This window comes from Chrysemys picta, chromosome 7, assembly GCF_011386835.1.
Source record: "Chrysemys picta bellii isolate R12L10 chromosome 7, ASM1138683v2, whole genome shotgun sequence".
NCBI lineage: Eukaryota > Metazoa > Chordata > Testudines > Emydidae > Chrysemys > Chrysemys picta.
In genome coordinates this window covers 42,756,486-42,781,231 of record NC_088797.1, presented here as the reverse complement: position 1 = coordinate 42,781,231, position 24,746 = coordinate 42,756,486, and the positions used below count along the sequence as shown (strand labels likewise).

Genomic DNA, 24,746 nt, shown 5'->3' with positions numbered 1-24,746 from the left:
CCTGGCCCCCTTTGTGACAATGCGGTTCTGGTGGAACCCAACTGAGAGTGCCAACTCAGGACAAATTGCTCAAACAGGGCAGTTACAGCCCAAGGCTGGGGTTTTTCCACCTCCAAGGCAAACCAAACCAGCCAGACTAGGAGGACTTCGGTCTCACCCCCTGGCTAACCGCAAGTCTCACAAGCAATCTCCTTAGACACCCCAGTTTCCCAGTATTACCACCAGTGCCACCCGTTATGGGGACAAATGGTTATGAAAACCAATACCCCAGTAAAAGAAAAAGGTTCTCCTGATCCCAAAGGACCAAGCCCCAGACCCAGGTCAATATACAGATCAGATCTTATCCACAAATCACGCTGTTGCCAATCCTTTAGAATCTAGAATCTAAAGGTTTATTCATAAAAGGAAAAAGATAGAGATGAGAGTTAGAATTGGTTAAATGGAATCAATTACATACAGTAATGGCAAAGTTCTTGGTTCAGGCTTGCAGCAGCGATGGAATAAACTGCAGGTTCAAATCAAGTCTCTGGAACATCCCCCGCTGGGATGGGTCCTCAGTCCTTTGTTCAAAGCTTCAGCTTGTAGCAAAGTCCCTCCAGAGGTAAGACGCAGGATTGAAGACAAGATGGAGATGAGGCATCAGCCTTATATAGTCTTTTCCAGGTGTAAGAACAGCAAATGGAGTCTGGAGTCACATGGGCCAGTCCCTGCATACTTTGCTGAGTTACACGGCGTATCTGCCTTCTCTCAATGGGTCCATTGTATAGCTGATGGTCCTTTAATGGGCCATCAAGCAGGCTAGGCAGAGCTAACACCATGTTGTCTGGGATGTCACCCAGCAGCATAGCCTAAGTTTGAAATACAGACAGTATAGAGCCAATATTCCTAACTTCAACTACAAAATTGATACATACATATAGACAGCATAATTATAACCAGTAAACCATAGCCTTGTCTTAGACACCCCATTTGACCCCCTTTACACAAGATCTGGGTGCCACTACAGGACCTTGGTTGCAACAATGATCTATATGGTCCCAGAGTATATCAATAACGTCACACCCCCAACGCAAAATTGATGCAGGAAGGGATGTCACAAACACCACTGACTGCATCCTAAGAGCTCTCCACTCTGGACAATGCATCAGCTACAATATTTTCCTTTCCCCTTATGTGGACTATATCCATTTCATACTCCTGAAGGGCTAAACTCCAACGCAGCAACCTGGAGTTGTTGCCCTTGGCCCTGTGCAGCCAGACCAGAGGGGCATGATCACTCAACACAGTGAATTTTTTATTGTACAAATAGGGCTTAAGTTGCTTGACAGCCCAGACAATGGCATAACATTCCTTTTCAATGGTAGCGTAATTTTGCTCAGTGGGGGACAATTTCTTACTTAGATATGCCACGGGATGTCTCTTCCCTCCTTCCCCCTCTTGCATTAGCACTGCCCCCAGCCCAATATTGGAAGCGTCTGTACATAATAAAAAGGGCTTTTCAAAATCTGGGCTGGCCAAAACAGGCTCCTTGGCCAAAGCGCTCTTTATGCTTTGAAAACCCTGCTCACAGGCCTCCGTCCATAGCACCCGGTCTGGTTTTTCCTTTTTCGTCAGGTCTGTGATGGGAGCAACAATGTCGCTGAATCCCTGCACAAATCTCCTGTAATAGTTGGCCAGACCAATGAAGGATTGGACCTGCTTTTTAGTTCTAGGGGTTGGCCAGTTTTTAATGGCCTCTACCTTTACAGGCTCTGGGCGCAGTTGCCCATTGCCCACCCTGTGCCCCAGGTAGGTCACCTCAGCAGCTCCCATTCTGCATTTAGAAACCTTAACCGTTAGATTGGCCTCCCTGAGCCGGTGCAGCACAATCCCTATGTGGTTCAGGTGATCTTGCCACGAACTGCTGAATACGGCCAGGTCGTCTATATAGGCCCTCGCAAAAGATTCTAATCCCCGTAGGACCTCATTTATAAGTCTCATGAACGTAGCCCCTGAATTTCGCATCCCAAAGGGCAGCACTTTGAACTCATATAGGCCCGATTCCACTATGAAAGCGGATTTTCCTTGTGCCTCGGCATCTAGGGGTATTTGCCAGTACCCCTTAGTCAGGTCCAGGGTGCTTATAAACCTTGCCCCTCCCAGCGTATCCAGTAGATCCTCTATTCTGGGTGTGGGGTAAGGGTCAGGCTGGGTGATAGCATTTAGCTTCCTGTAATCCACACAAAACCTCATGGTCTTATCCTTTTTTGGCACCATCACAATGGGAGAGGCCCAGGGGCTCTGGGATCTGGTGATTATTCCCATTGTCAACATGCTCTCCACCTCTTCCTGGATCTGTCCTTGCATCTCTCCCTTGGCCCTGTAAGCTCTGCTAGGGGCTGGGCGGGGACCCACCGTCTGAATGGAGTGTGTCATCCTATCTGTGAGCCCTGGCCTATTGGAGAATGTTTGCTTGTGGTGTTTTAACAGCCTCAGCAGTTCCTTTCTTTGAGGGGGGGTTAAATCCTCCCCCATCTCAATGCTCTCAAGAGGCGTCTCCTCCTGGCTTTCAGCAACCATGTCAATTAAAGGGGCAGACCCTGCCTCTTCCTCAGCATAACAGATTGTGTTCACATTTACCTCCCTTGCATGGTAGGCCTTCATTCTGTTCACATGCACTGTCTGCACACTTCCCTGTACCTGGGGCTTCCTCACATCATAGGTAACCTCATTAATCCTTTCCACTACCTCCATGGGTCCAGACCAAACATCTTTCATTTTGTTCTTCCTGACAGGATCTAGCACCAACACCATGTCCCCTATTTCAAACGCTCTCTCTTTAGCATCTCTGTCATACCAGGCTTTCTGCGTATCCTGGCTCTCTTTCAGATTCTGCTCAACCAACTTCATCATCTCCTGCAAACTCTCCTTGAATTGAGCCACATACTCGGCCACCGGCTGCTCTGCCTCCTCCACATTACCTTCCCACGAGTCACGAACCAAATCTAGGGGCCCCCGGACCTGCCTCCCATAGAGCAGTTCAAAGGGAGCAAACCCTGTAGACTCTTGGGGCACACTCCTGTATGCATACAATAGATACGGCAGCATAACATCCCAGTCATTCTGGCGTCTATCCACATACATTTTCAACATAGACTTCAGGGTTCCATTGAACCTCTCCACTAGACCATTAGTCTGGGGGTGGTAGGGAGCAGCTTTCAGGTGCTTCACCCCACATAACTCCCACAACTGTTTGAAAACCACAGACATAAAGTTAGACCCACGGTCAGACAATATTTCCTTGGGAAAACCCACTCTGCTGAAAATAGAGAACAAGGCCACTGCCACTGTCTCTGCCTCGATATTAGCCAAGGCTACAGCCTCCGGATATCTGGTAGCAAAATCTACCAACACCAGGATGTATTTCTTCCCATTTCTGGAAGGTTTAGGGAGTGGCCCCACAATATCCACAGCTACTCTGGCAAAAGCTTCCCCAATAATGGGCAGAGGCTGGAGGGGCACCTTGCTAGGCCCCCTTAACCCCTTACGCTTCTGGCACAGCTCACAGCTCCTGCAGTAATCTCTCACCGACCCAAAAAGGTGGGGCCAGTAGAAATTCTGCTCTAGCCTGTCACACGTTTTGCCTACACCCAGATGTCCTGCAAAGGGACTATCATGAGCCAACTTCAACAAATCATTGCGGTAACTCTCAGGTACCACAAGCTGTTTGCGAGCTGTTGCTTGGGAATTCTTCCTTCCCCTAGGTGGTTCCCTATACAACAGCCCATCCTGCATAAAAAACCTGCCTCTCTCTTCACAGGCTGGGACCTGACTCTGAGCATCATTCCTGGCCCTCTCTAGAGATACATCACTCTGCTGAGCCACAATGAATTCACTCTGGGTTTTGTTTGGATTCAGAATCATCTCTGATATTTCAGATAAACCCTCACCTGATCCATCTTGAGAGGCACTCTCTGTCTGTTTGCTGCCCCCCTCACTGCCATCAGTCCGGGTATCTGCCACAGCCCCAAATTCTTTCTGTGACCTGGTCACTACATTAACTTGGCCAGGCACCCCCAATATGTTATTTCCTACCAACACATCAGCCGGAATCAAATCCCGGACAGCAGCCTTCACATCCCCTTTAAAGCCATCCCACTCCAGGTGGATTCTAGCCATCGGCAGGTTCACAGAATACTCGGATAACGCCACTACCGTCACATACTCCCCTGGCAGCATGTCCTCCGGCTTCACCAGATGTCCCTTGACTATAGTTACATCCGAGCCAGTGTCTCGCCATCCCGTGCATTCAACATCATTGACCTTTGCCTCCATGATAAACCTCTCACTCCCCTGCCACGCCTCAGTCCTGACATAACTGGTGAGCTTATCACCTCCTCCCATGCCACTGGAGACGATGGGGTTAACATTAGCTACTGCTGTGCTTGCACCTGAACTTAAGGTGGAGCTGTTGTGGCTTGGTTCAGCCTGAGTGCTCAGGGTAATGGAGTTGGCATTTATCGTGGCATTTGGGGTTGCTGGCTTTGGGCTGCCCTTCAGGGTCGGGCAATCTGGTCTCATGTGGCCCAGCATACCACAGTGATAGCATGTAATCTGTTCCGTCCTGGGATAAGAGTTCCTACCCTCCGGGCCCCCTTGAACTCCTCTAGAAGAGTCAGGGACAGATTTACTTTTAAATCCCTCCCTCCTCTTGAACTGGGGAGAATGGTGATTAGTTTTCCCCGGGGTTTTACACCCTTCTCGAGCCCTGTTCTGGGTATGGGCATCCGCAATCTCTGCTGCCCGTAGGACTGACTCAGGGTCCCTGTCACACACAGCTGCTCTCACATGGTCAGGCACAATATCTAAGAACTGTTCCAAAGTTATTAAATCCAGCAGTTTTTCAAAACTCCCATGTGCCTTGGCTCCCACAACCCACTTTTTAACAAAACCCATCAGCTTATGAGCACATTCTACAAAAGTACAATCCTTAGGCATTTTAAACTCTCTAAACTTAACTCTGTAAGATTCAGGAGTAACCTTGAATCGCCTTAACACAGAATCTTTAAACTGCCCATAATCCAAGGCTTCTTGTTCCCCCAAGTCATTAAATACCTCCCTGGCTTTTCCAGTCAGTCTGGTCAGCAGGACAGGCATTCGCTGACCCTCAGGGATCTGGTACAGATTGCAGAGGCGTTCAAAGGTAGACAAAAACTCCTCTATATCCTCAGTATCGTTGTAAATGGGACACATTCTTTCCCAGTTTTTCTCATGGCGTGGGGGAAGTGGAGTACCAGGTGGGGATGACTTTCTCCGCTCTTCCAGTACTTGGAGCTGAAGTCTGGCCGTCTCCTGTTCCATCTTGTGAGTCTCCTGCTCAGCAGCGAGCAGCTCTAGACGTCCCTTACGAGCTCTCTCTCCTCTCTCATCAGCCTCCTTCTCTCTCTCACTTTCTAATTCTGCTATTTTTTGCTTCTCCAGCAATCGAAGATCTGCTAGCTTCTGTTCATGCTCAAATTGCAGTTGACTTGTCACCCTTTGCATTCTAATTTTTTCTGCCTCTTCTGCAGCCTCAGGTAAGGGCTGTGCTCTTGCCCCCTGATCACTGGCTATTAACAGATTTCTCAGTTCCTGATTTGTAGCTTTCTTTCTAAAGCTTATCCTCTTTTCTGAACACAAATTTTCCAGGGCTTTTTTGCCAAGTCCCTCATATGCTCTTTGCTCAGCCATTGCAGCAGCTCTTTAACCAACAAAACTCTCAATCCCAAAATTCAAATTTGGACAGCGTGGGGTTCTGACCCAAAGCTTAATTGACCTGGTTCTGTGGATCCAAGCACGACTACGCCACTGTGACAATGCGGTTCTGGTGGAACCCAACTGAGAGTGCCAACTCAGGACAAATTGCTCAAACAGGGCAGTTACAGCCCAAGGCTGGGGTTTTTCCACCTCCAAGGCAAACCAAACCAGCCAGACTAGGAGGACTTCGGTCTCACCCCCTGGCTAACCGCAAGTCTCACAAGCAATCTCCTTAGACACCCCAGTTTCCCAGTATTACCACCAGTGCCACCCGTTATGGGGACAAATGGTTATGAAAACCAATACCCCAGTAAAAGAAAAAGGTTCTCCTGATCCCAAAGGACCAAGCCCCAGACCCAGGTCAATATACAGATCAGATCTTATCCACAAATCACGCTGTTGCCAATCCTTTAGAATCTAGAATCTAAAGGTTTATTCATAAAAGGAAAAAGATAGAGATGAGAGTTAGAATTGGTTAAATGGAATCAATTACATACAGTAATGGCAAAGTTCTTGGTTCAGGCTTGCAGCAGCGATGGAATAAACTGCAGGTTCAAATCAAGTCTCTGGAACATCCCCCGCTGGGATGGGTCCTCAGTCCTTTGTTCAAAGCTTCAGCTTGTAGCAAAGTCCCTCCAGAGGTAAGACGCAGGATAGAAGACAAGATGGAGATGAGGCATCAGCCTTATATAGTCTTTTCCAGGTGTAAGAACAGCAAATGGAGTCTGGAGTCACATGGGCCAGTCCCTGCATACTTTGCTGAGTTACACGGCGTATCTGCCTTCTCTCAATGGGTCCATTGTATAGCTGATGGTCCTTTAATGGGCCATCAAGCAGGCTAGGCAGAGCTAACACCATGTTGTCTGGGATGTCACCCAGCAGCATAGCCTAAGTTTGAAATACAGACAGTATAGAGCCAATATTCCTAACTTCAACTACAAAATTGATACATACATATAGACAGCATAATTATAACCAGTAAACCATAGCCTTGTCTTAGACACCCCATTTGACCCCCTTTACACAAGATCTGGGTGCCACTACAGGACCTTGGTTGCAACAATGATCTATATGGTCCCAGAGTATATCAATAACGTCACACCCTTGTAGTTGGCCTTCGCCTAATGTCTCTGTGAACTTGCTCAGGAACGGCCTGAGCCGTTTGTCCCGGCAGGCTGGGCAGCAGTGGAGGAGGAGTGGGGGAGGAGCGCCAGACTGCCAGAGGCGATCTGTGAATGCAGGGAGGGAGGGAGTGATCTCTGCTGCAGGGGAAGCGGAGGAGGGGCTCTCTCTGGCTGTCGGAGCCCCATGTAAGTGGCACCATCCGGCTGGCTGCCCTGTTAGTCACGCGCGCTCTGCATGGGGGGGAGTCCGGACATTTACAAATTCTCCCCAGACGCTATTTTTAGCTCAAAAAGCCGGACATGTCCGGGGGAATCCGGATGAATGGTAACTCTAGCATATGACATGGCCTGGCCTGCTGACATCACAGCCTGGCACATGACATGGCCTGGCAATATCATAGCATATCACAGTACCTTACTTGGTGACACCACAGCACGTGACAGGATCTGACTGAGTAGCATCACAGTGCTCTGGGTTGAAGCACCATGGTGCAGCGTGGCATGTCATAGCTTGATTTCTTGGTACAAAGACATAGCTTGACCTGATCTGGCAGCATTATGGTGTCATGCCACACCAGGGCCTAGACTGACAGTATCATGGCATTATGACATCGTTTGGTAAAGTAGAAGCACCATAATGGATTCTGGCATTGTTTGCCAATGTTGTGGTGCCATGACACTGTGACAACATCACAGTGCCATGATACATCATAGTGTTATATGTCTGTATTGTGATGTCTTGGTGTTTTGTACACACATTCCATCCTTATTTGATTATATGTTCTTTCTATGGTGGCTAATGCCCTGTACCAATTCAATAATATATGGGAGTGTACACTTTATACTGTATTTCAGCAATAATTGTGCAAAGAAGTATACATGTTATGAATTTAAGATTTTGCAGGAAACATGATTTGTGTCCCACAAATGGCACATTGCTCTTTAAAATTGTTATCCTGTATTTTTCATAAAGTTTTTCATTATTCATTATTTCCATTAAACATAGATGGTCATCCTCTTTGTGACTCCTAGCTCGATTGTTGTGGAGGATCACCTTGAGACTATCTAGATGATTACAGAAACATTGGGTCTTGTGATGATCCTAGCAGAGCAATTTTCATTTCTATGACTTCAAAACTGAGGGTGTAAGGCCTTTGTTTGGTTGGGTTTTTTTGGTTAGAATAAACTGCAGAAAAAATAGATGAACATGATGCAGCACAGAATAACACTGGAAAAAGCCATTGGTATTGTTATTGCATCGGCAGCATAATATGAAGGGTGTTAATCATACTGTCATCATATTTTTCAGTTCCCTCTCATTTTTTTTCTGAAAGAAGAATGCAAGATTAACAATTGAAAGCATACACAATAGAGACATGACTGCAAATGGTTCAAGAGAAACCGGCTAGTCTAATGTTTAAAGCAGGGGAAGAGGAATCAGAACTGGGTTCTTTTCAGAGTTTTTTCAGTGATTTCCTGGGTGCCCCTGGGCAAGACATTCAGGTCAGATCTACACTATAAAGTTTTGTCAATGTGGTGATGTTGGTTAGGGGTGTGATTTTTTGCTACATTTCTGTACCTGCAAAAATCCTTGTGTAGACTCATTTATACTGGCATAAAAGTGTATTTACTGGTATAGATTATTTTGCTTGGGGAATCAATATAAACTAGATCGGCAAAAGCATTTTGCTGGTAGAAGCTGCATCTACACTAGGAGGGTTTCCTGGTATGGCTATATTGCCGCAGCTATATCAGCAAATGTTTTCTAGTAAGAACTAGGCTTCATCCTTTGTGTATCTCAGTTTCCCTTCTGTAAAATGTGGATAATAACACTTACCAATCTTTGTAAAACACTTGGAGATCTCTGGGTGACAAGTGTAAAGTGTCATTTTCTGTATTATTGCTGTATCATTCTCAGTATCATTGCAACTCTGTTAATTTAGTCAATGACTTTAACTGTAGCCTCCATGCAGATAAACTGATCCATTCTTAAAATGGCTTCTATAACAGATCATTTCTTTTCACTTGCTTACTGCCTAATTTTGCTCATAATCTGTTTTGGTGATATACACCCTACAGGATCCAAAAGGCGGCGCTTAAAGCCCTTGTGACACACCGTCCCCAAAATTCCAATTTCTCTAATGAAGCAACATAATGTCTTCATGATGGAGAGGGGTGGTGCAAGGACCCAGAAGTGTTCCCTGGAAATTAAAGAGGAGACCAGACAGCTGCCCTTAATTTTCAAAAGAGGGCATATAAAGAGGGCAGTCTCATAGGAAAGTAGGCATTACTGAGAAAAATTTTAAAAAATTCTGAGGGAGTAGGATGAGCAACTTTTTTATGTTTACTTACTTTGTGTTATGAATTGTATTTGATTAGGTAGTCGAAAATAAAAAACAACTGAAGAGAGTTATTATTTTTGTGTTGGCTCTCCAAAAATGGATAGTTAGATCTCTCTTCTAAAAAGAGGTTTTCTTTTCTGATAAAAAAATCTCTTATTGCTTGTAGGAAGTATACTGGACTAGGTCTTGGCCATGTAGTCCAAGTAATAGAGAAACTTACTTGTTATTTCCACTTAAGGTATGGCTGTTTTGTCTTTAAGCACATTTCATAGAATCATAGAATATCAGGGTTGGAAGGGACCTCAGGACGTCATCTAGTCCAACCCCCTGCTCAAAGTAGGACCAATCCTCAACTAAATCCCCAAATGGCCTTCTCAAGGGTTGAACTCACAACCCTGGGTGTAGCAGGTCAATGTTCTCTCTCATTTCTTCTCTCTTATGCACAGTTACACAGAAGATTAATTTTTACAAAGCTCATCTGAGAAGTGTGGTGTCTTTCAGTCAAACCTATTTTGCAAGTCCTGTGTATCCTTTATTTCAGTTGTTCATAATTACACTGTGGAATTTGTCTAGCTCACCTACACATAATCCAGTTTGAGGAGTTTGAATTGCTTTATCTGACTTGGGTACTCAGATTTTAACTTTCAGAGGCATATGTCAAGGCACTAACACCAAGGGAATTAAGCTTTTGCTCTCTTAACTTTGTAGTTAAATGTGCTTATTTTATATCCTACTATGCATAAAACAAAGACACAAAAAAGGTATAAATATGCACAGTATGCTTTAATAATAATAATTAAAAAAAAAAGCCTCCACTTGACCCTAAAAACTATGTTCACTCTGTAGTGGATGTGGCATGTTAGCATGGAATTTTCAGGGTGTCACACAAAGCTGGTTCTGGGATCTGATTTGCAAGGAAACTGAAATACAAGAGAAAGGGAAACTTTAAAATAACTAGTTTGAGGAAAATCCCCCAATAACTTTGTTGCTAGTGTTGTTGTAGCCATGTTAGTCCCAAAATATTAAACACACCAGGTGTGTGAGTTAATCTTTTATTGGACCAACTTTTGTTGTTAAAAGAGACAAGCTTTCAAGCTATCCAAGCTTAGACTGCAATGTTAACACAGCTATTTTTAGCATGCTAGCAGTAGTTCTGCTATCACAAGTCTGTCTGTCCAGGCTGGAAGGCTCACTTCCAGCTTCAGTGTAGCCATATCCTGAGTGGCTGAGTATGTTGTCTCTGAAACATTCCCATCCTCTGACAAGCCAGGGACTGAAAGATGGAGAACTTAAAAAAAGATTTGATTTATAAAAACAACTGTCAAGAGAATAAAATGTATTGGCAGCAAATTATGGCAGTGATACATACTTTACAAACCTTATGTTGATATTAAAATATTGTAGACTAAAAGCAAATGTAGTAACAAAAATACCTGTCATGAAAACCTCTCAAAGCACTCTACAAATATGGATATATTTAAGCCTCACAACCACTTTCCCTGTGTGATGGGTAAATATTTTAATACCTGTGTTACAAATGGGGGATGAATGTCGGTAACAGAGAGATCCTGTTTCAGGGGACTTGTTACCTGCACACAATTCTCTGTTACACACACTCTATAGAGCACCCACCTTTACCTTTCCATGGGCTCAAGGCATAACCCTGTTAATTTAGGCACCCCCACCCTTTCCAAGTTCCTTGGGCTCTGGGCAAAAGGCACCCATCCTTACCCAGTTACTAGGGCTTCTGCGGATTTGCAGGACTTTTTACCAGTGAAAGAGCCTTACACAGTAATATCCTTATCCTCTATTTATTAACAATTACCAAACAATACACATGCTAAGCATACAATGCTATGCTCACCAATCCTGATCATGGAGGCGGACTTTCCCTGTTGGCCAGGCAAGATTGGTCTCGTCTGGCTTCTGGTTGCTGCACATCATGGTTGTGCAGAGGATTCTTAGCAGCTCTGATCTTAGGCTGTGTCTTAGAGGTGAGTTCTTCTTCCAGGTCTTTCCTTCTTCTTTTTCTTTTGCTGATCTCCTTCTTGGACCCCAGTTTATATAGTGAAACTTCAGTCCTGCTTAGCTATATCTTAACCAATCATTTTATTAAAATATTACTAAACAAATCTCTAACCAATCCTAACATGTTGTAAAACAATTCTTTAACCAATCATACCCCACCACCTAAATTAATTTACACCTAGCAAAATTGATTATGTAACAGATAGAAACATCAAAGAACCAGACAGAGACCATACAGATAAACAACAGAGAAGTGGGGACCATAAAGACAAAAAAAATAAAGAAATGGGGATTTCACAACCACAACTATTGATAAGTGATTTCTTGCCAGACAAAATGCTATCAAACAAAGTTTTCTTTAACAATCTTAAGATCTGTTTCTTTATCTGGTGATGGTGGGTACTGTTAGGGCAGGATCATCTTCTTAACAGCCCGATATTACATTGTTTTAATGTAATTTAGATGGAATGTGAGGATGTGATGTTCTGCTTCTTGGCTCATGGCTGCTGCTCTCCCAATATGGCTTCAGACAAAGGCCTCAGACCTTACAATATGACTACAGAAAAAGGCCTTATCCTTACAAACTAAGTACTCAATGGCAAAGCTTATACCCTGGATCCTAGGATACGTAATAGGTAAGAAGTTAGAAGTGAAAGGCCCATCTCATGGGGAGCTATTAGGCTGAGTTCATTGTAAAGTAGTTTGATAGCCTTGGATACGTTCTATAGATGTGAAAATATTAAAGAAGCAAAGTCCTTCAAATATTTAACCATGTGCTTAATTTAAGAACATAAGCTATGTAGGCAATGGAACTACTTCTGTATTTAATATTAAGCATTAAATGTTTGCAGGACTAGAATAATAGTGAAAAACAAAGCTAAGAGGTATCAGATTTATTTAATTCAAAGAGCAGCTTGAAGAAAATTGCTATATTTTCCTTTTCAGTGTTTATGAAGTGCACAGAATTTTACTTTAAAACTTTTATCTTTAGGCTTCAACAGTAGCATACATTATCAACTGGTGATGGATCTAGTGTAACAAACTTAATAGTGAATATTGTTTTTGTTTTTCCTTCGAGTATAAGGGTCTTACTATTTCTTTATCTCAGTGTCTCAGTAAGAAGTTTTATTCCTACTTATACTCACAAGGGTGCTGAAAAGTCTGATATTTAGTATATCCAAAATACACTCCAGGGATGAGTGGATGACATGAAATGAAGAATAACTTTAGGAATCATCTCTAAGGTGCCACAAGTCCTCCTGTTCTTCTTTTCACAGATGAAGTGTCGTTCTCAATCCCCAGGGTAAGAGCACAGCATTGTTCTCTTCATGCTTTCCAGTGCTTGGTTGTGGAGTGATACAGCCTTGAAAGAAACTGCCTGCCCTTAACTGTGTTAATATTGATCTAAGAGTTCATGCCTTAGTGGCAGTTTTTCCTTAGTAAAGGGAATGGTTAGGGGAAGGTTCAGATTTCATTTGGTAAAGTCAGTTTGCTTTTAATGGTACAATGGCAAAAAGAAAACACACAGCACCATCAAGTTGTGCACATAGCTAGCCATTTTAACTGTAAAGCCCTACTAATCTTACCCTTTCCTCTGCTCCACCTTCCCTCTTATGGATTGACCTTTACCTTTAATGTCATATTTCACATTCGATTTTAAACTCCTTGTACACTTGTTTGTATAGCACGATGGACCACTGACTTTGATTAGGGCCTATGTGTCCTAGAAAAGTGCAGGTGTTAAAGCTATAAACACAAATACTCTGACTGGCACAAAAGATGCTATAAGGACATTTTGATAGGCCAGGATAAAACTCTAGAAACTAACTTTTCCCTAGCAGTGAATAACAGCAGCTTCTCCCTATAATCTGTTAAGTACCGTATATACTCATTCATAAGCCGAATATTTTTGGTAAAAAAGTGACGCATCAAAGAGCGGGGGTCAGCTTATAAATGGGTCTACACCAAAATCTGATGATTTTCAACTCTATGGAATCATTGAATTGAATATCTAATACATTGTCGTTTTGTTTACCTGGAGCATCCGCAGGCATGGAGCCCCTCAGCTCCCTGTTGCCGTGGTTCGCCGTTCCCAGCCAATGGGAGCTGCGGAAAGTGGCGCACCTAGAGGCTTACCCTAACGGGCCAGGAGCCAAAGTTTGCCAACCCTTAAAATATAGGATCGGCTTATGAAAGGGTCATACAATTTTTGCTATTTTTACCTAACCATCTTGGGGGGTCGGCTTATAAACGAATGGGCTAATGAACAAATATATACAGTAACTCAACTTCTTAACAAGAGAGCTTCTTTCCATATGGTCCTGTTAGCCCTCTTATAGCCTGACCTCTATCAAAATGAGCCCAGAGCCTCCCACAGGAGCATCCATATAAGAAGACAGCAAACCCCTTCCATTTGAGGGTTCTAGGTGCCAGATAAGCTTGGATAGATTTTAACTTCAGTGAAATCGTGTTCTCAGGTAAACACCAAACTAAGGAAATTTCAATACAGTTTGTAGGTGGATAAACCAGAATGACTGTCCTGTACTGGAAGAAGGAAGTTGTACAAGAAAAGTAGAGATAAAAAAGCCTTCCCTGCAGCTCTTTGTTTAGTCCTCAAATTAATTCTGACTTACTTTTCTTTAGGAAGACGAGGTCCCTTGCATGCAATCTACGTGGAAAGATCGGAAAGAATCTATTGTTGCATGTAAGGAGCTCTTCTTGATTGTCAAGAATGTTTTTGTCTTGTTTTTAAAAGAACGTCAATTTGTTAGTACTGTATTGGGCAGGTGAGGTAGCTGATTAACTTAATTTCTGTCAGAATCTTCTTTGTGTACTGCTTTCCAGCCCACATGCCAAGGAGAAGCAAAGATGACAGCCAGCTTATTTTTACCCCTCTTTGAGATATTCCTTATTAATTGTAGAATATGTGTAGTAGTGTTTCAGTAACTTGAAATATCTTAGAACACATTAGTGTCCTGGAGCTTGAGTTTATAAGCAGATGCTATACTACGTTTGCATCTAATTAAATAACTGACTTATAAATACTTGCTACTGAACAACTTCTGTTCTGGAAGTTCATTCCTGGTACTATGTTAGATTACAGCTGAGTGAGATGACTTAAGTCAGTGTTGTTCCAGCAGAGTACGGTAATCTTCTGAGACTTTTTTTTTCACAGAAATACTTACTAAGTATTAAATTAAGTAATTAGTTTTTTATCTGAACTTCGCAAATATCAGCAAGTATTATCCCCATTTCACATACAGTGTGTGTAATGAACTCTGCCTATAAAACAATGAAGTGTATGACCCTCTAGATAATAGTCATCAACTGTTGCTGCCAACAGTTCAGTTTCTGACAATGTAAAGGCTCTTTTAGGTAAACTTTAACGTACATCAGAGTTGGAGTTTGAGTATATTCATTTTTGGAGTGGCCTTTGAATTTCTGTAGTCAGAAACATAATTTTATCCCCTTTGAGAGTGGCTAGGAAGGGGTATAATGTGGACAAGTTTTCTTCTTAAACGGCAGAGACAGCTTTCAAGAGTCATCAAACCCTTCTATATTTTGGGCCATAGACCTTATTGGGATGGACGCAGGAGGCCTGAATTCTCAACGTAAGCCCTAAGTGGCTATATAGGCAGGAAAACAAGCCCATTAGTCTCTTTAGTCTCGATTTTATTGCTCTGGGATTTTTTTTCACGCTTTGATTTCAGAGGAAGCAGATTGACTCTGCTCCATTACTTCATTTCTGTGACCTATCTGACTATTAAGTTTTGGATTTAACTTGTTACCTCAGTAACTGAAGTTTTGCCGACGCTAGAAAAGGTTTGCTGGTGTAGCTAGTGGAAACACAGCTTATATAAGCAAAAAAATACCAGTAAATAAGCTATACCAGTAAAAGGATATTTTTGCCAGTGGAACTGCATCAACACCAGATCTTTTGCCAGCATAGTTATGTTGGTTAGGAGTGGGGAGGGGAAATCACACCCCTAACCAACCAACATACCTATGCAAAACCTATGCTGGCAAAACTTAAGTGTAAACTAGGGTCTAAATTCATGGGCATTGCCAGAGTAAGGCCAAGTCTACACTACGGACGTATGCTGGCATAGCACTGTTGGTCAGGAGTATGAAGAAGTGTGATCTCTGACCAACATAGCTGTGCCACCAGAAGCCCCTAGTGTATATGCAGTTAAACAGGCAAAACTGGGCTTTTCCCCCCAGTACAGCTTCTTTTGCTCATGTGTGTGTGGAGGATGGTTTTACTGTATCAATAAAAAAGTACAGCTTTGTTGATATAGCTGCATCCACTCTAAAAGCAATTTCCTGGAATAATATAGTCATAGTGGTATTCCTACACTACTGCAGTGCTCTTAGTGTAGACAAGGCCTAAGAAGTAAATCTGCCAGAGTTTAATTTGATGTCAACACTTGGACAATGATTTTGAATTGCTGAAATCTAAGTTTGACTCTAGAATAGATTTGGTGCACTGTTTTAATCAAGTGTAACATTTCTCATTTATGAGACTTGCAATTCCATTAGGACAGGAAGTGGTCATTGTCACTGAGTTAGTTTTCAAAACAAAAAAGGCCTAAATGACTGTAGTACAATAGTTTTTTGGTCATCCGTTTTTAGTCCTGTTGCTTGATTACAGTATCAGTCACAGTGGATGGGTTGGGCAGTATTGACCTTTATAATGGAGTAAGACAAAGTGGAGGAGAACATTGCATTCCCATGTGGTTACAAATATTCATTTTGCTCAGTTTCAAAGCGACTAGGAGTTTGTCCCATTAAAGGAAGGAAGCATGTTGTCTGTACAAACAGAACCAGGGTGAAGAGATTTTAACTGCAAACTTAGTGCAATGTGGATGTAATAATTTCAATATCTCAGAAGGCAGAGTGGCAGAAGCTAGCAAAAATAAACTGAGATTAGGCCAGAATTCAGTTACAGTTTAGTGAGGAAATATTTGACTTATGCTACAAAGGACACAAAAAGACACCTGCTCTCTTCCAGTACATGGTGGAATTGTGGTTGTGTCTTAATGTTATAAGACTTGCCTTTTGATTCCCCGTGCCTTACACACTTGATGAAACAACCTATTTGGGCCTGAAATTTCACATCAGTCTTAGGTCAGAAGAGAGCTTTTTTCCCAAAAATTTTAAGTTAATTGAGCAACATGTTCTGAAGTGAAGGAATGTGGGAATATCAGCAGCTTTTCTCTTCTTGAAAAATTAATCTAACATTTGTTCCCAAAATTTGCTTGCCGTAAAGATTCAAAACTTATTACATATTGATAACACTGGTCTACAATTTTTGAGAAGTCGTCTGCTTCAGAGATAAAATGTGCTATTTATTATGTATTTTGATGTGCTGAATTCAAATATGACAATTAAAACAACTGATTGGCTACTGTTTCTAAGATATTTAAGTTTTTACATTTTATGTCTATGTATATTGTGTAGATAGTAGAGTTTTAATCATAAATTGTAAACCTAGGTCTTTTCATGTGTTTATGGTTGCTTTACATGATAATATTTCACCTGTCCTGTTTATGTAACACTTTAAAAATCAGCAAAAGGGTTATATAAATAAAATTTATTATGAAACAAAAGGCAAAAAACTATTATATACATAGTTTAGTCCTATTCAGTGTCTACTCGGTGCTTCTTGGCTTGTCTCTTGTATTCATTAAATGGAGCATCTCTTGTCACTGTCCAGCAATAGTCTGCAAGCATTGATGAGCTCCATTTGCCCTGATAGCGTTTCTCTATTGTTGCAATGTCCTGGTGAAATCGCTCGCCGTGCTCGTCGCTCACTGCTCCGCAGTTCGGTGGAAAAAAATCTAGATGAGAGTGCAAAAAATGTATCTTTAGTGACATGATGCAACCAAAGCTTTTGTATGCCTTGAGGAGGTTTTCCACCAACAACCTGTAGTTGTCTGTCTTGTTGTTTCCGAGAAAATTTATTGCCACTAACTGGAAGGCTTTCCATGCCGTCTTTTCCTTGCCATGCAGTGCATGGTCAAATGCATCATCTCGAAGAAGTTCATGAATCTGAGGACCAACAAAGACACCTTCCTTTATCTTAGCTTCACTTAACCTTGGAAATTTTCCACGGAGGTATTTGAAAGCTGCTTGTGTTTTGTCAATGGCCTTGACAAAGTTCTTCATCAGACCCAGCTTGATGTGTAAGGGTGGTAACAAAATCTTCCTTGATTCAACAAGTGGTGGATGCTGAACACTTTTCCTCCCAGGCTCCAATGACTGTCGGAGTGGCCAATCTTTCTTGATGTAGTGGGAATCTCTTGCACGACTATCCCATTCGCAGAGAAAACAGCAGTACTTTGTGTATCCAGTCTGCAGACCAAGCAAGAGAGCAACAACCTTCAAATCGCCACAAAGCTGCCACTGATGTTGGTCATAGTTTATGCACCTCAAAAGTTGTTTCATGTTGTCATAGGTTTCCTTCATATGGACTGCATGACTAACTGGAATTGATGGCAAAACATTGCCATTATGCAGTAAAACAGCTTTAAGACTCGTCTTCGATGAATCAATGAACAGTCTCCACTCGTCTGGATCGTGAACGATGTTGAGGGCTGCCATCACACCATCGATGTTGTTGCAGGCTACAAGATCACCTTCCATGAAGAAGAATGGGACAAGATCCTATTGACGGTCACGGAACATGGAAACCCTAACATCAGCTGCCAGGAGATGTAGTCTGGAGCCCAACAGCTCTGCCTTACTCTTGGGTAGTTCCAAATCCCTGACAAGGTCATTCAGTTCACCTTGTGTTATGAGGTGTGGTTCAGAGGAGGAGGATGGGAGAAAATGTGGGTCCTGTGACATTGATGGTTCAGGACCAGAAGTTTCATCCTCTTCCTCATCTGACTCAAGTGAGAATGATTCTGGTGCATCAAGAACCGGCAGTCCTTCTCCGTGGGGTACTGGGCGTATAGCTGATGGAATGTTTGGATAATGCACAGTCCACTTTTTTTCTTTGACACACCTTTCCCAACTGGAGGCACCATGCAGAAGTAACAATTGCTGGTATGATCTGTTGGCTCTCTCCAAATCATTGGCACTGCAAAAGGCATAGATTTCCTTTTCCTGTTCAACCACTGAAGATTTGTTGCACAAGTGTTGCAGCATATGTGTGGGGCCCATCTCTTGTCCTGATCTCCAATTTTGCAGCCAAAATAAAGGTGATAGGCTTTCTTAACCATAGTGGTTATACAGCGCTTTTGTGATGCAAAAGTCACTTCACCACAAACATAGCAGAAGTTATCTGCACTGTTCACACAAGTACAAGGCATCTCTGCTCACTCTGGCTAAACAGAAATGTGTCCCTTTGCAAAATCAAACATTGACAAATAAGTTGGGCACGACACTGTATGATTTCTAGAGCTGATATAGGGCAATTTGTTCAGCAGAGTGATGTAAGCTTCATTATGATTGCATCATCCATGACTTCTAGGAATAACATGATGCAATTCATATCATGTATGACGCAATACCAGCTTCAGATGGCATCATTCATTGTTTTGCCTAAAAAGCAAGTACTGTCCAAACCCAGTCATAGATTTATTCATCGATCCAGTCAAAGATGTATTTTAGTCATTTCTGGTTTAAATTGAGATCCCTTCCCTTTATAACTCACTTATCCTCCGCCATTCCCAAGTCAAGGGTCGTATATACTGACCCAATAGCATATCTTGAAAACTAGAGCGAATCAACAATTTTAAACATAATTTTCGTTCTCAGTGACCCAGAATTAGTAAAGTTTGACTACATTTATTTCAGAAGCATTTTGCCTGTAGAGTAGTGACCAGTAAATTAATGTAGTGACTTGGCTGAAATTTTGTTGGAGTCACTATTTTTAGTTCTCAGTGAATACTATAACTTCTGTTTTGCAATTTTATATGTCCATGTTTAGCTGTACCTCTAGGCTTTTATGATTTGTAGCAATAATCTTCTATAAAATCCACAGATGCAAATCTTGCAAGACTTAAGTACCATGACACGCATAGCTAGATGTAATGTGCAAGATCTATACACCACTAGGACAGGCAAAGAAGAGGTGAAGAGATTAGGAAAGGAAAGAAAACCTCCTGTACTCTGAAGAAATTGCTACCATTTTCATTATTATGGTAGGGTTCTCCAGCTGGGTCTCATTAGCCAACATGATAAAAGAAAGCAGTAGCAGGCAGTCTTTCTTCCAGAGAGGAAAAATAATACCCTCTTTCCATTCTCTCTAGGAGAGAACTTAAGGTAGGAAGCCCATGAAACACAAGGCCATACACAGTCTGTGAGGAGAAACAAAATATCTCTCCAAATGAGGCTCTGTTAAGGGCTGAAGCCTGTGAAAGAAGAGATGGTCTAGAAGCAGTAGCTTTTGCCGGGCCCTGGGAACAAAAAGGCCAGTAGCCGTCTGAATTTAGGAAGAAGACAGACTGTTTCTAGAACTACTGCATTTCCCCAAGGACAAGGTTTAGAGGACCTGTTTAGTTTCCACTTCCATGAGCACAAGGAACTCTGGTAATCCCAGATATAAGGTCCTAACTTCCTTGAAATAAGTGACTGGATGGATTATTTCCACATGCAAAGAACTTTAATTATGAGCCTTTGAAGACCCTTGCGTTAACCAACAGGAGCAGCTAACTGGGGAGTTTTGCGAAGGAGTTTAGAGGAAGAGTGTGAGGGGGGCTAGACACACTTAACATTCTTTAAATTTACAACCAAAAACACCCCTTGATAAAAACAAAACATCAACAAAGGAATAAGCTGCAGGAGAAAAAAGAAAATGAAGGCAGAAGTCTAGCAACAGAGTGGGGGCTATCCCAATGCAACATTGGGCAGGTGGAGTATGTGTGCATTTGGTGCAAGTTGCTCCAGTTCCACACACAGGGCCAGTTAGGCAGTACTGCAGGTTCTCAATGTGTAGATGAGACAATGGTGCGGGGAGGAGAGGTTTTGATTTATTAGGAACTAGGGAAACTTTTGGGGAAAGGGGAGCTTATACAGGAAGGATAGGCTCCACCTAAACCAAAATTTCAGAACTACTAACTGTAGTCTGTAACCTCTCATTTAAATCCGCTTCTGTACCAAATGACTTGAGGATAGCTAATGTGAGGCCAATTTTTTAAAAGGGCTCTTGAGGTGATCCTGGCAATTACAGGCCCATACGCCTGACTTCAGTACCAGGCAAATTGATTGAAACTATAGTCAGGAACAAAAGTGTCAGACACATAGGTGAACATAATTTGTTGGGGAAGAGTCCACATGGATTTTGTAAAGGGAAATCATGCCTCATCAATCTACTAGAATTCTTTGAGGGGGTCAACAAGCATGTGGACAAAGGGGATCCAGTGAATATAGTGTACTTAGATTTTCAGAAAGCCTTTGACAAGGTCCCTCACCAAAGGCTCTTAAGCAAAGTAAGCTGTCATGGGATAAGAGGGAAGGTCCTCTCATGGATAAGTAACTGGTTAAAAGATAGGAAACAAAGGGTAGGAATAAATGGTCAGTTTTCAGAATGGAGAGAGGTAAATAGTGGTATCCCGCAGGGGTCTGTACTGGGCCCAGTCCTATTTAACATATTCATAAATGATCTTGAAAAGGGGGTAAACAGTGAGGTGGGGAAATTTGCAGATACAAAGCTACTCAAGATAATTAAGTCCCAGGCAGACAGCGAAGAGCTACAAAAGGATCTCACAAAACTGGGTGACTAGGCAACAAAATGGATGATGAAATTCCATGTTGATAAATACAAAGTAATGCACATTGGAAAACATAATCCCAACTATACAAATAAAATGATAGAGTCTAAATTAGCTGTTACCACTCAAAAAGAGATCTTGGAGTCATTTTGGATAGTTTTCTGTAAACATCCACTCACTGTGCAGTGGCAGTCAAAAAAACAAACAGAATGTTGGGAACCACTAAGAAAGAGAGAGATAATAAGACAGTGTATTGCCTCTATATAAATCCATGGTACACCCATACCTTGAATACTGCGTGCAGATGTGGTTGCCCCATCTCAAAAAAGATGTATTGGAATTGGGAAAGGTTCAGAAAAGGGCAAAAAAAATTATTAGGGGTATGGAACGGATGCCATATGAGGAGAGATTCATAAGACTGGGACTTTTCAGCTTGGAAAAGAGACAACTAAGGGGGGATATGATAGAGGTCTATAAAATCATGACTGGTGTGGAGAAAGTAAATAAGGAAGTGTTATTTACTCCTTCTCATAACACAAGAACTAGGAATCACCAAATGAAATTAATAGGCAGACGGTTTAAAACAAACAAAAGGAAGTATTTCTTCACACAGTGTACTCTCAACCTATGGAACTCTTTTCCAGAGGATGTTGTGAAGGCCAAGACTATAAAACAGTTAAAAAAAAGAACTTGATAAATTCTGTTTGCCAGAAGCTGGGAATGGCTGACAGGGGATGGATCACGTGATGATTACCTGTTCTGTTCATTCCCTCGAAGCACCTGGCATTGGCCACTGTCAGAAGACAGGATACTAGGTTAGATGGACCTTTGGTCTGACCCAGTATGGCTATTCTTATGTTCTTAATTTACTTCTGTTTATATCACACTAAAGAAAGCTTGCCTATCCAAATGTTGCTAGGATTTCTGTTTTTTGTTTTACACATTATTGCTCATGCTTCTGAACCTTCACTGCTAGGGCAAACCTCTTAACTGACATTTGAATCCAAATTGCAGGGACTTATTTTTAACTTGCACACCAAATAACAGATACCTTTGAGGTGAATAAGTCTTAAATCTCATTGTTGTGGGTTCATCTGCAGCTGACCCCAAAATCTGCCTGTAGGGTGTGATTAATACTTGGATGGAAGATGTTTCCCTATTAAGTTGAAAACACGATTTTTCTTCCCACCCCTAGATAAAAATCACATCAATCCCAGTAATACTGATTTCAGTGTTTGCAGTTAGGAAACTCAAGAATGACTGTAAATGTGATTCACTCTGATCAATACCCAGCTCCATGACTCCCTAAGGCTCTCTCAAACTGGCTTTTGTCTGAGGCTGAAAAGAATGAAAAATGTGGAGAAGGGGAGAAACAGTCGGACACCATCACACTTAATCTCTAAAATTCATGTTTGGTCATTTGGGGTGTATATTAAAGCAGGCTTCTTAAATTAACATTCCCAAGGACTCTGAAATCTCCCCGCTGCTAACACACAAAGGGAAAGCCCAGTACAGTCCCTAACTGTGTGTGTAATGGATAACCCCAGTCTCCTCCTCCTCTCACCAGCAGGCCGCACTCACAGCACCCGGCAGCTGGGGGCACAGCCTCTCCCCCTCCATGCGGCCTGCACAAGAGATGCATGTTTTCACGTCAGCCTCGCTGGTCGGGGCAGAGGAGGAACCGCTCACTCCAGTTACCCCGTTCCAGCCCCGCCGCCTGACACAACAGTGCTCCGGGGATGGGGGAGTGCGCCCCTCTCACTCAGTCGGCTGGCACGGCTCCCCCTGCCCCAGCCAGTCCCTCGGGGGTTGGCACCCCTCGCTGTCATTCTCGCTCGTGGGGTTTACCTCCTAGCCAATCCTATTGCCGGAGTTCAAGTTGCCCCCGCCCTCTTCAAACAGCCCTTTGCTCGGGCTCCAACCCCTCCTCCCACAGATATACACAACCGGCGCTTCTATTTCCGTCAGCTCACGGCAAATCAGGACTGGAGGGTCCTCTCGGGTCCTCCCCCTCCCCGACTGCCAGCCAATCGGGGTGCAGAGGCCGTTGGTGTGTCTTGGGCCTTGGAGGCCGTTCTCTGTGACGTAATGGGTGCGGGGCGGTACCATTGGTCCTGATGGGCCCCGCCCCACGGAGAGGGGGGTCCCTCACTGTTTACTCGAGCTCCTTCCTCAGCGGTCGCTGTAGTAGCGTCGAGTGGGTGGCGGGGGCCGGCCGCGCGTCCCGCACCACCCAGCGGCTGAGCCCTGCGCTGGCAGGGGGCCAGGCGCGGATCGTGCGCGGGGCGGGCGCCGGACCACTTGGTCACTGGTGTGGGGCGCTGAGGAGGCGGACAGCGGGGTCGGGGGCCATGAAGACGGAGATCTCCACTGCCGCGGGCTTCATCACCCGCCTGCTGCGCACCCCCGGCGGCATCGGCGACGAGCAGCTGCGCTGCTTCAGCGAGTCACTGCAGGAGGCGCTGCGAGGTGTGGGCGGGCGGGGGCAGCCCCGAGTGCCGGGATCGCCCTGAGCCCCTCTAGGGGCAGCAAGGTTCAGAGCCCTTGAACTGGCCCTGCCTCCCCCCCCCCCCCCCCGGGTGTCGGAGATGCCCCAGACGGGCAGTCCAGTCCTCGCCCTCTGCTCCCTTGTCTCTGCCCCTCCATCCCACGGCGTTATCGACCTCTCTTCCCTTCTTCGGGCCAACGGATGGTTGGCGCTAGGGAAACCTCCCACCCCCTCGCCCGGCTGTGGCTAGATAACCCGCCATTCATTAGTATCCTCCCTTCCCAGGGTTAGTGCTGTGAATCCCTGTGCAGCTGGAGGGCCCTTCATAAAGGGATTGAGGGAAGGTGATTGTGTTGGAGTTGCCTGGCCCCCTTGTGCCAGCAGTAACGTTTCTGTCTTTCTCTTTGTTCCCTCCCACAGACCATTATAAACACCACTGGTTTCCCCTGATGCCCTCCAAGGGCTCAGGGTACCGATGCATTAGGATCAACCACAAGATGGACCCTTTGATAGGGAAGGCAGCCGGCATGATTGGACTGAGCCATCAGAGACTCTTCCAGCTCTTACCCAGCGAATTGACTCTTTGGATTGATCCCTTTGAGGTGTCCTATAGAATAGGAGAAGATGGGTCTATCTGTGTCCTTTATGAAAGCCCCCCACCAGGTCTGAAGACTGCCAAAGCTCTGGAGAGTAGAAACAGCTGTAAAGAGGAATGGAGAATTGGCAGATCAAGCCCTTCCAAGAATTACAACATGATGACAGTTTCTAGTTAAAAATTAACATTCCTTGTACAATGATGTATGTATGTATCCCAGTTTCATAATGAAGTTAGATGATGTAATTGAGATGTTGATTTTCACCCCATAGCCATTAAAGTTGTAGTAGTACTGCCAAGTTCTTTGTTGTGGCCAAGGGCTAATGTATAAGCAGTTCTTTAAACTGCATGTAATTTTCTGGATTGTATACTGTAAATGAAATGTACAGTCAGCTGATTGTTCTACAGATATCTATTTTGACAGAATCCTTGGCTATTTGTAATAAAAAGAAAAGTAACTTAATTCTCTCTTTAAAATGGCTTTTAGTTTATAATAACTTTCCACAAGATTCCTGTACTTATTGAGTAACTTCTAGGAAAAAAACACAGCTCTAACCAACTGTAATTAAAAATCTCTCCAGTGACTTGCCTGTACAAACTTTTCTCAGGGTGATAAAAATACAGCTGGAAGGCACAAATGACAAATATAACTTTCGTACTAACATATTTCATAGC

General features: G+C 43.4%; 3 protein-coding genes across 6 annotated transcripts; 1 reads left to right on the top strand and 2 right to left on the bottom strand.

Annotated features, from left to right (window-relative positions):
• Window positions 1-18: 18 nt before the first annotated feature.
• LOC135972630 (uncharacterized) lies at window positions 19-5,381 on the bottom strand. The gene has a single exon (XM_065551275.1). The coding sequence runs from the start codon at window positions 5,338-5,340 to the stop codon at window positions 1,117-1,119; it is 4,224 nt and encodes a 1,407-aa protein (XP_065407347.1). The 5' UTR covers window positions 5,341-5,381; the 3' UTR covers window positions 19-1,116.
• Window positions 5,382-10,011: 4,630 nt separating this feature from the next.
• LOC122174826 (uncharacterized) lies at window positions 10,012-23,092 on the bottom strand. 4 transcript variants are annotated; one of them, XR_006177159.2, is made up of 3 exons: window positions 22,962-23,092; window positions 11,106-11,336; window positions 10,031-10,161 (listed from the first exon to the last, which is right to left on the bottom strand). XR_006177159.2 is itself a non-coding variant. In XM_065551273.1 (2 exons), the coding sequence occupies exon 1, from the start codon at window positions 17,912-17,914 to the stop codon at window positions 16,910-16,912; it is 1,005 nt and encodes a 334-aa protein (XP_065407345.1). In that variant the 5' UTR covers window positions 17,915-23,010; the 3' UTR covers window positions 10,012-10,161; window positions 11,106-16,909. The 4 variants fall into 4 exon arrangements, 2 of the variants coding, with proteins under 2 accessions (XP_065407345.1, XP_065407346.1); XR_010589108.1 differs by having other exon boundaries at window positions 22,553-23,010; XM_065551273.1 differs by having other exon boundaries at window positions 10,012-10,161; window positions 11,106-23,010.
• Window positions 23,093-23,167: 75 nt separating this feature from the next.
• LOC101953478 (protein BTG1-like) lies at window positions 23,168-24,534 on the top strand. The gene is made up of 2 exons (XM_005309335.4): window positions 23,168-23,457; window positions 23,897-24,534. Exons 1-2 carry the CDS (start codon window positions 23,340-23,342, stop codon window positions 24,247-24,249), a joined length of 471 nt encoding a protein of 156 aa, XP_005309392.2. The 5' UTR covers window positions 23,168-23,339; the 3' UTR covers window positions 24,250-24,534.
• The last annotated feature ends 212 nt before the right edge of the window (window positions 24,535-24,746 follow it).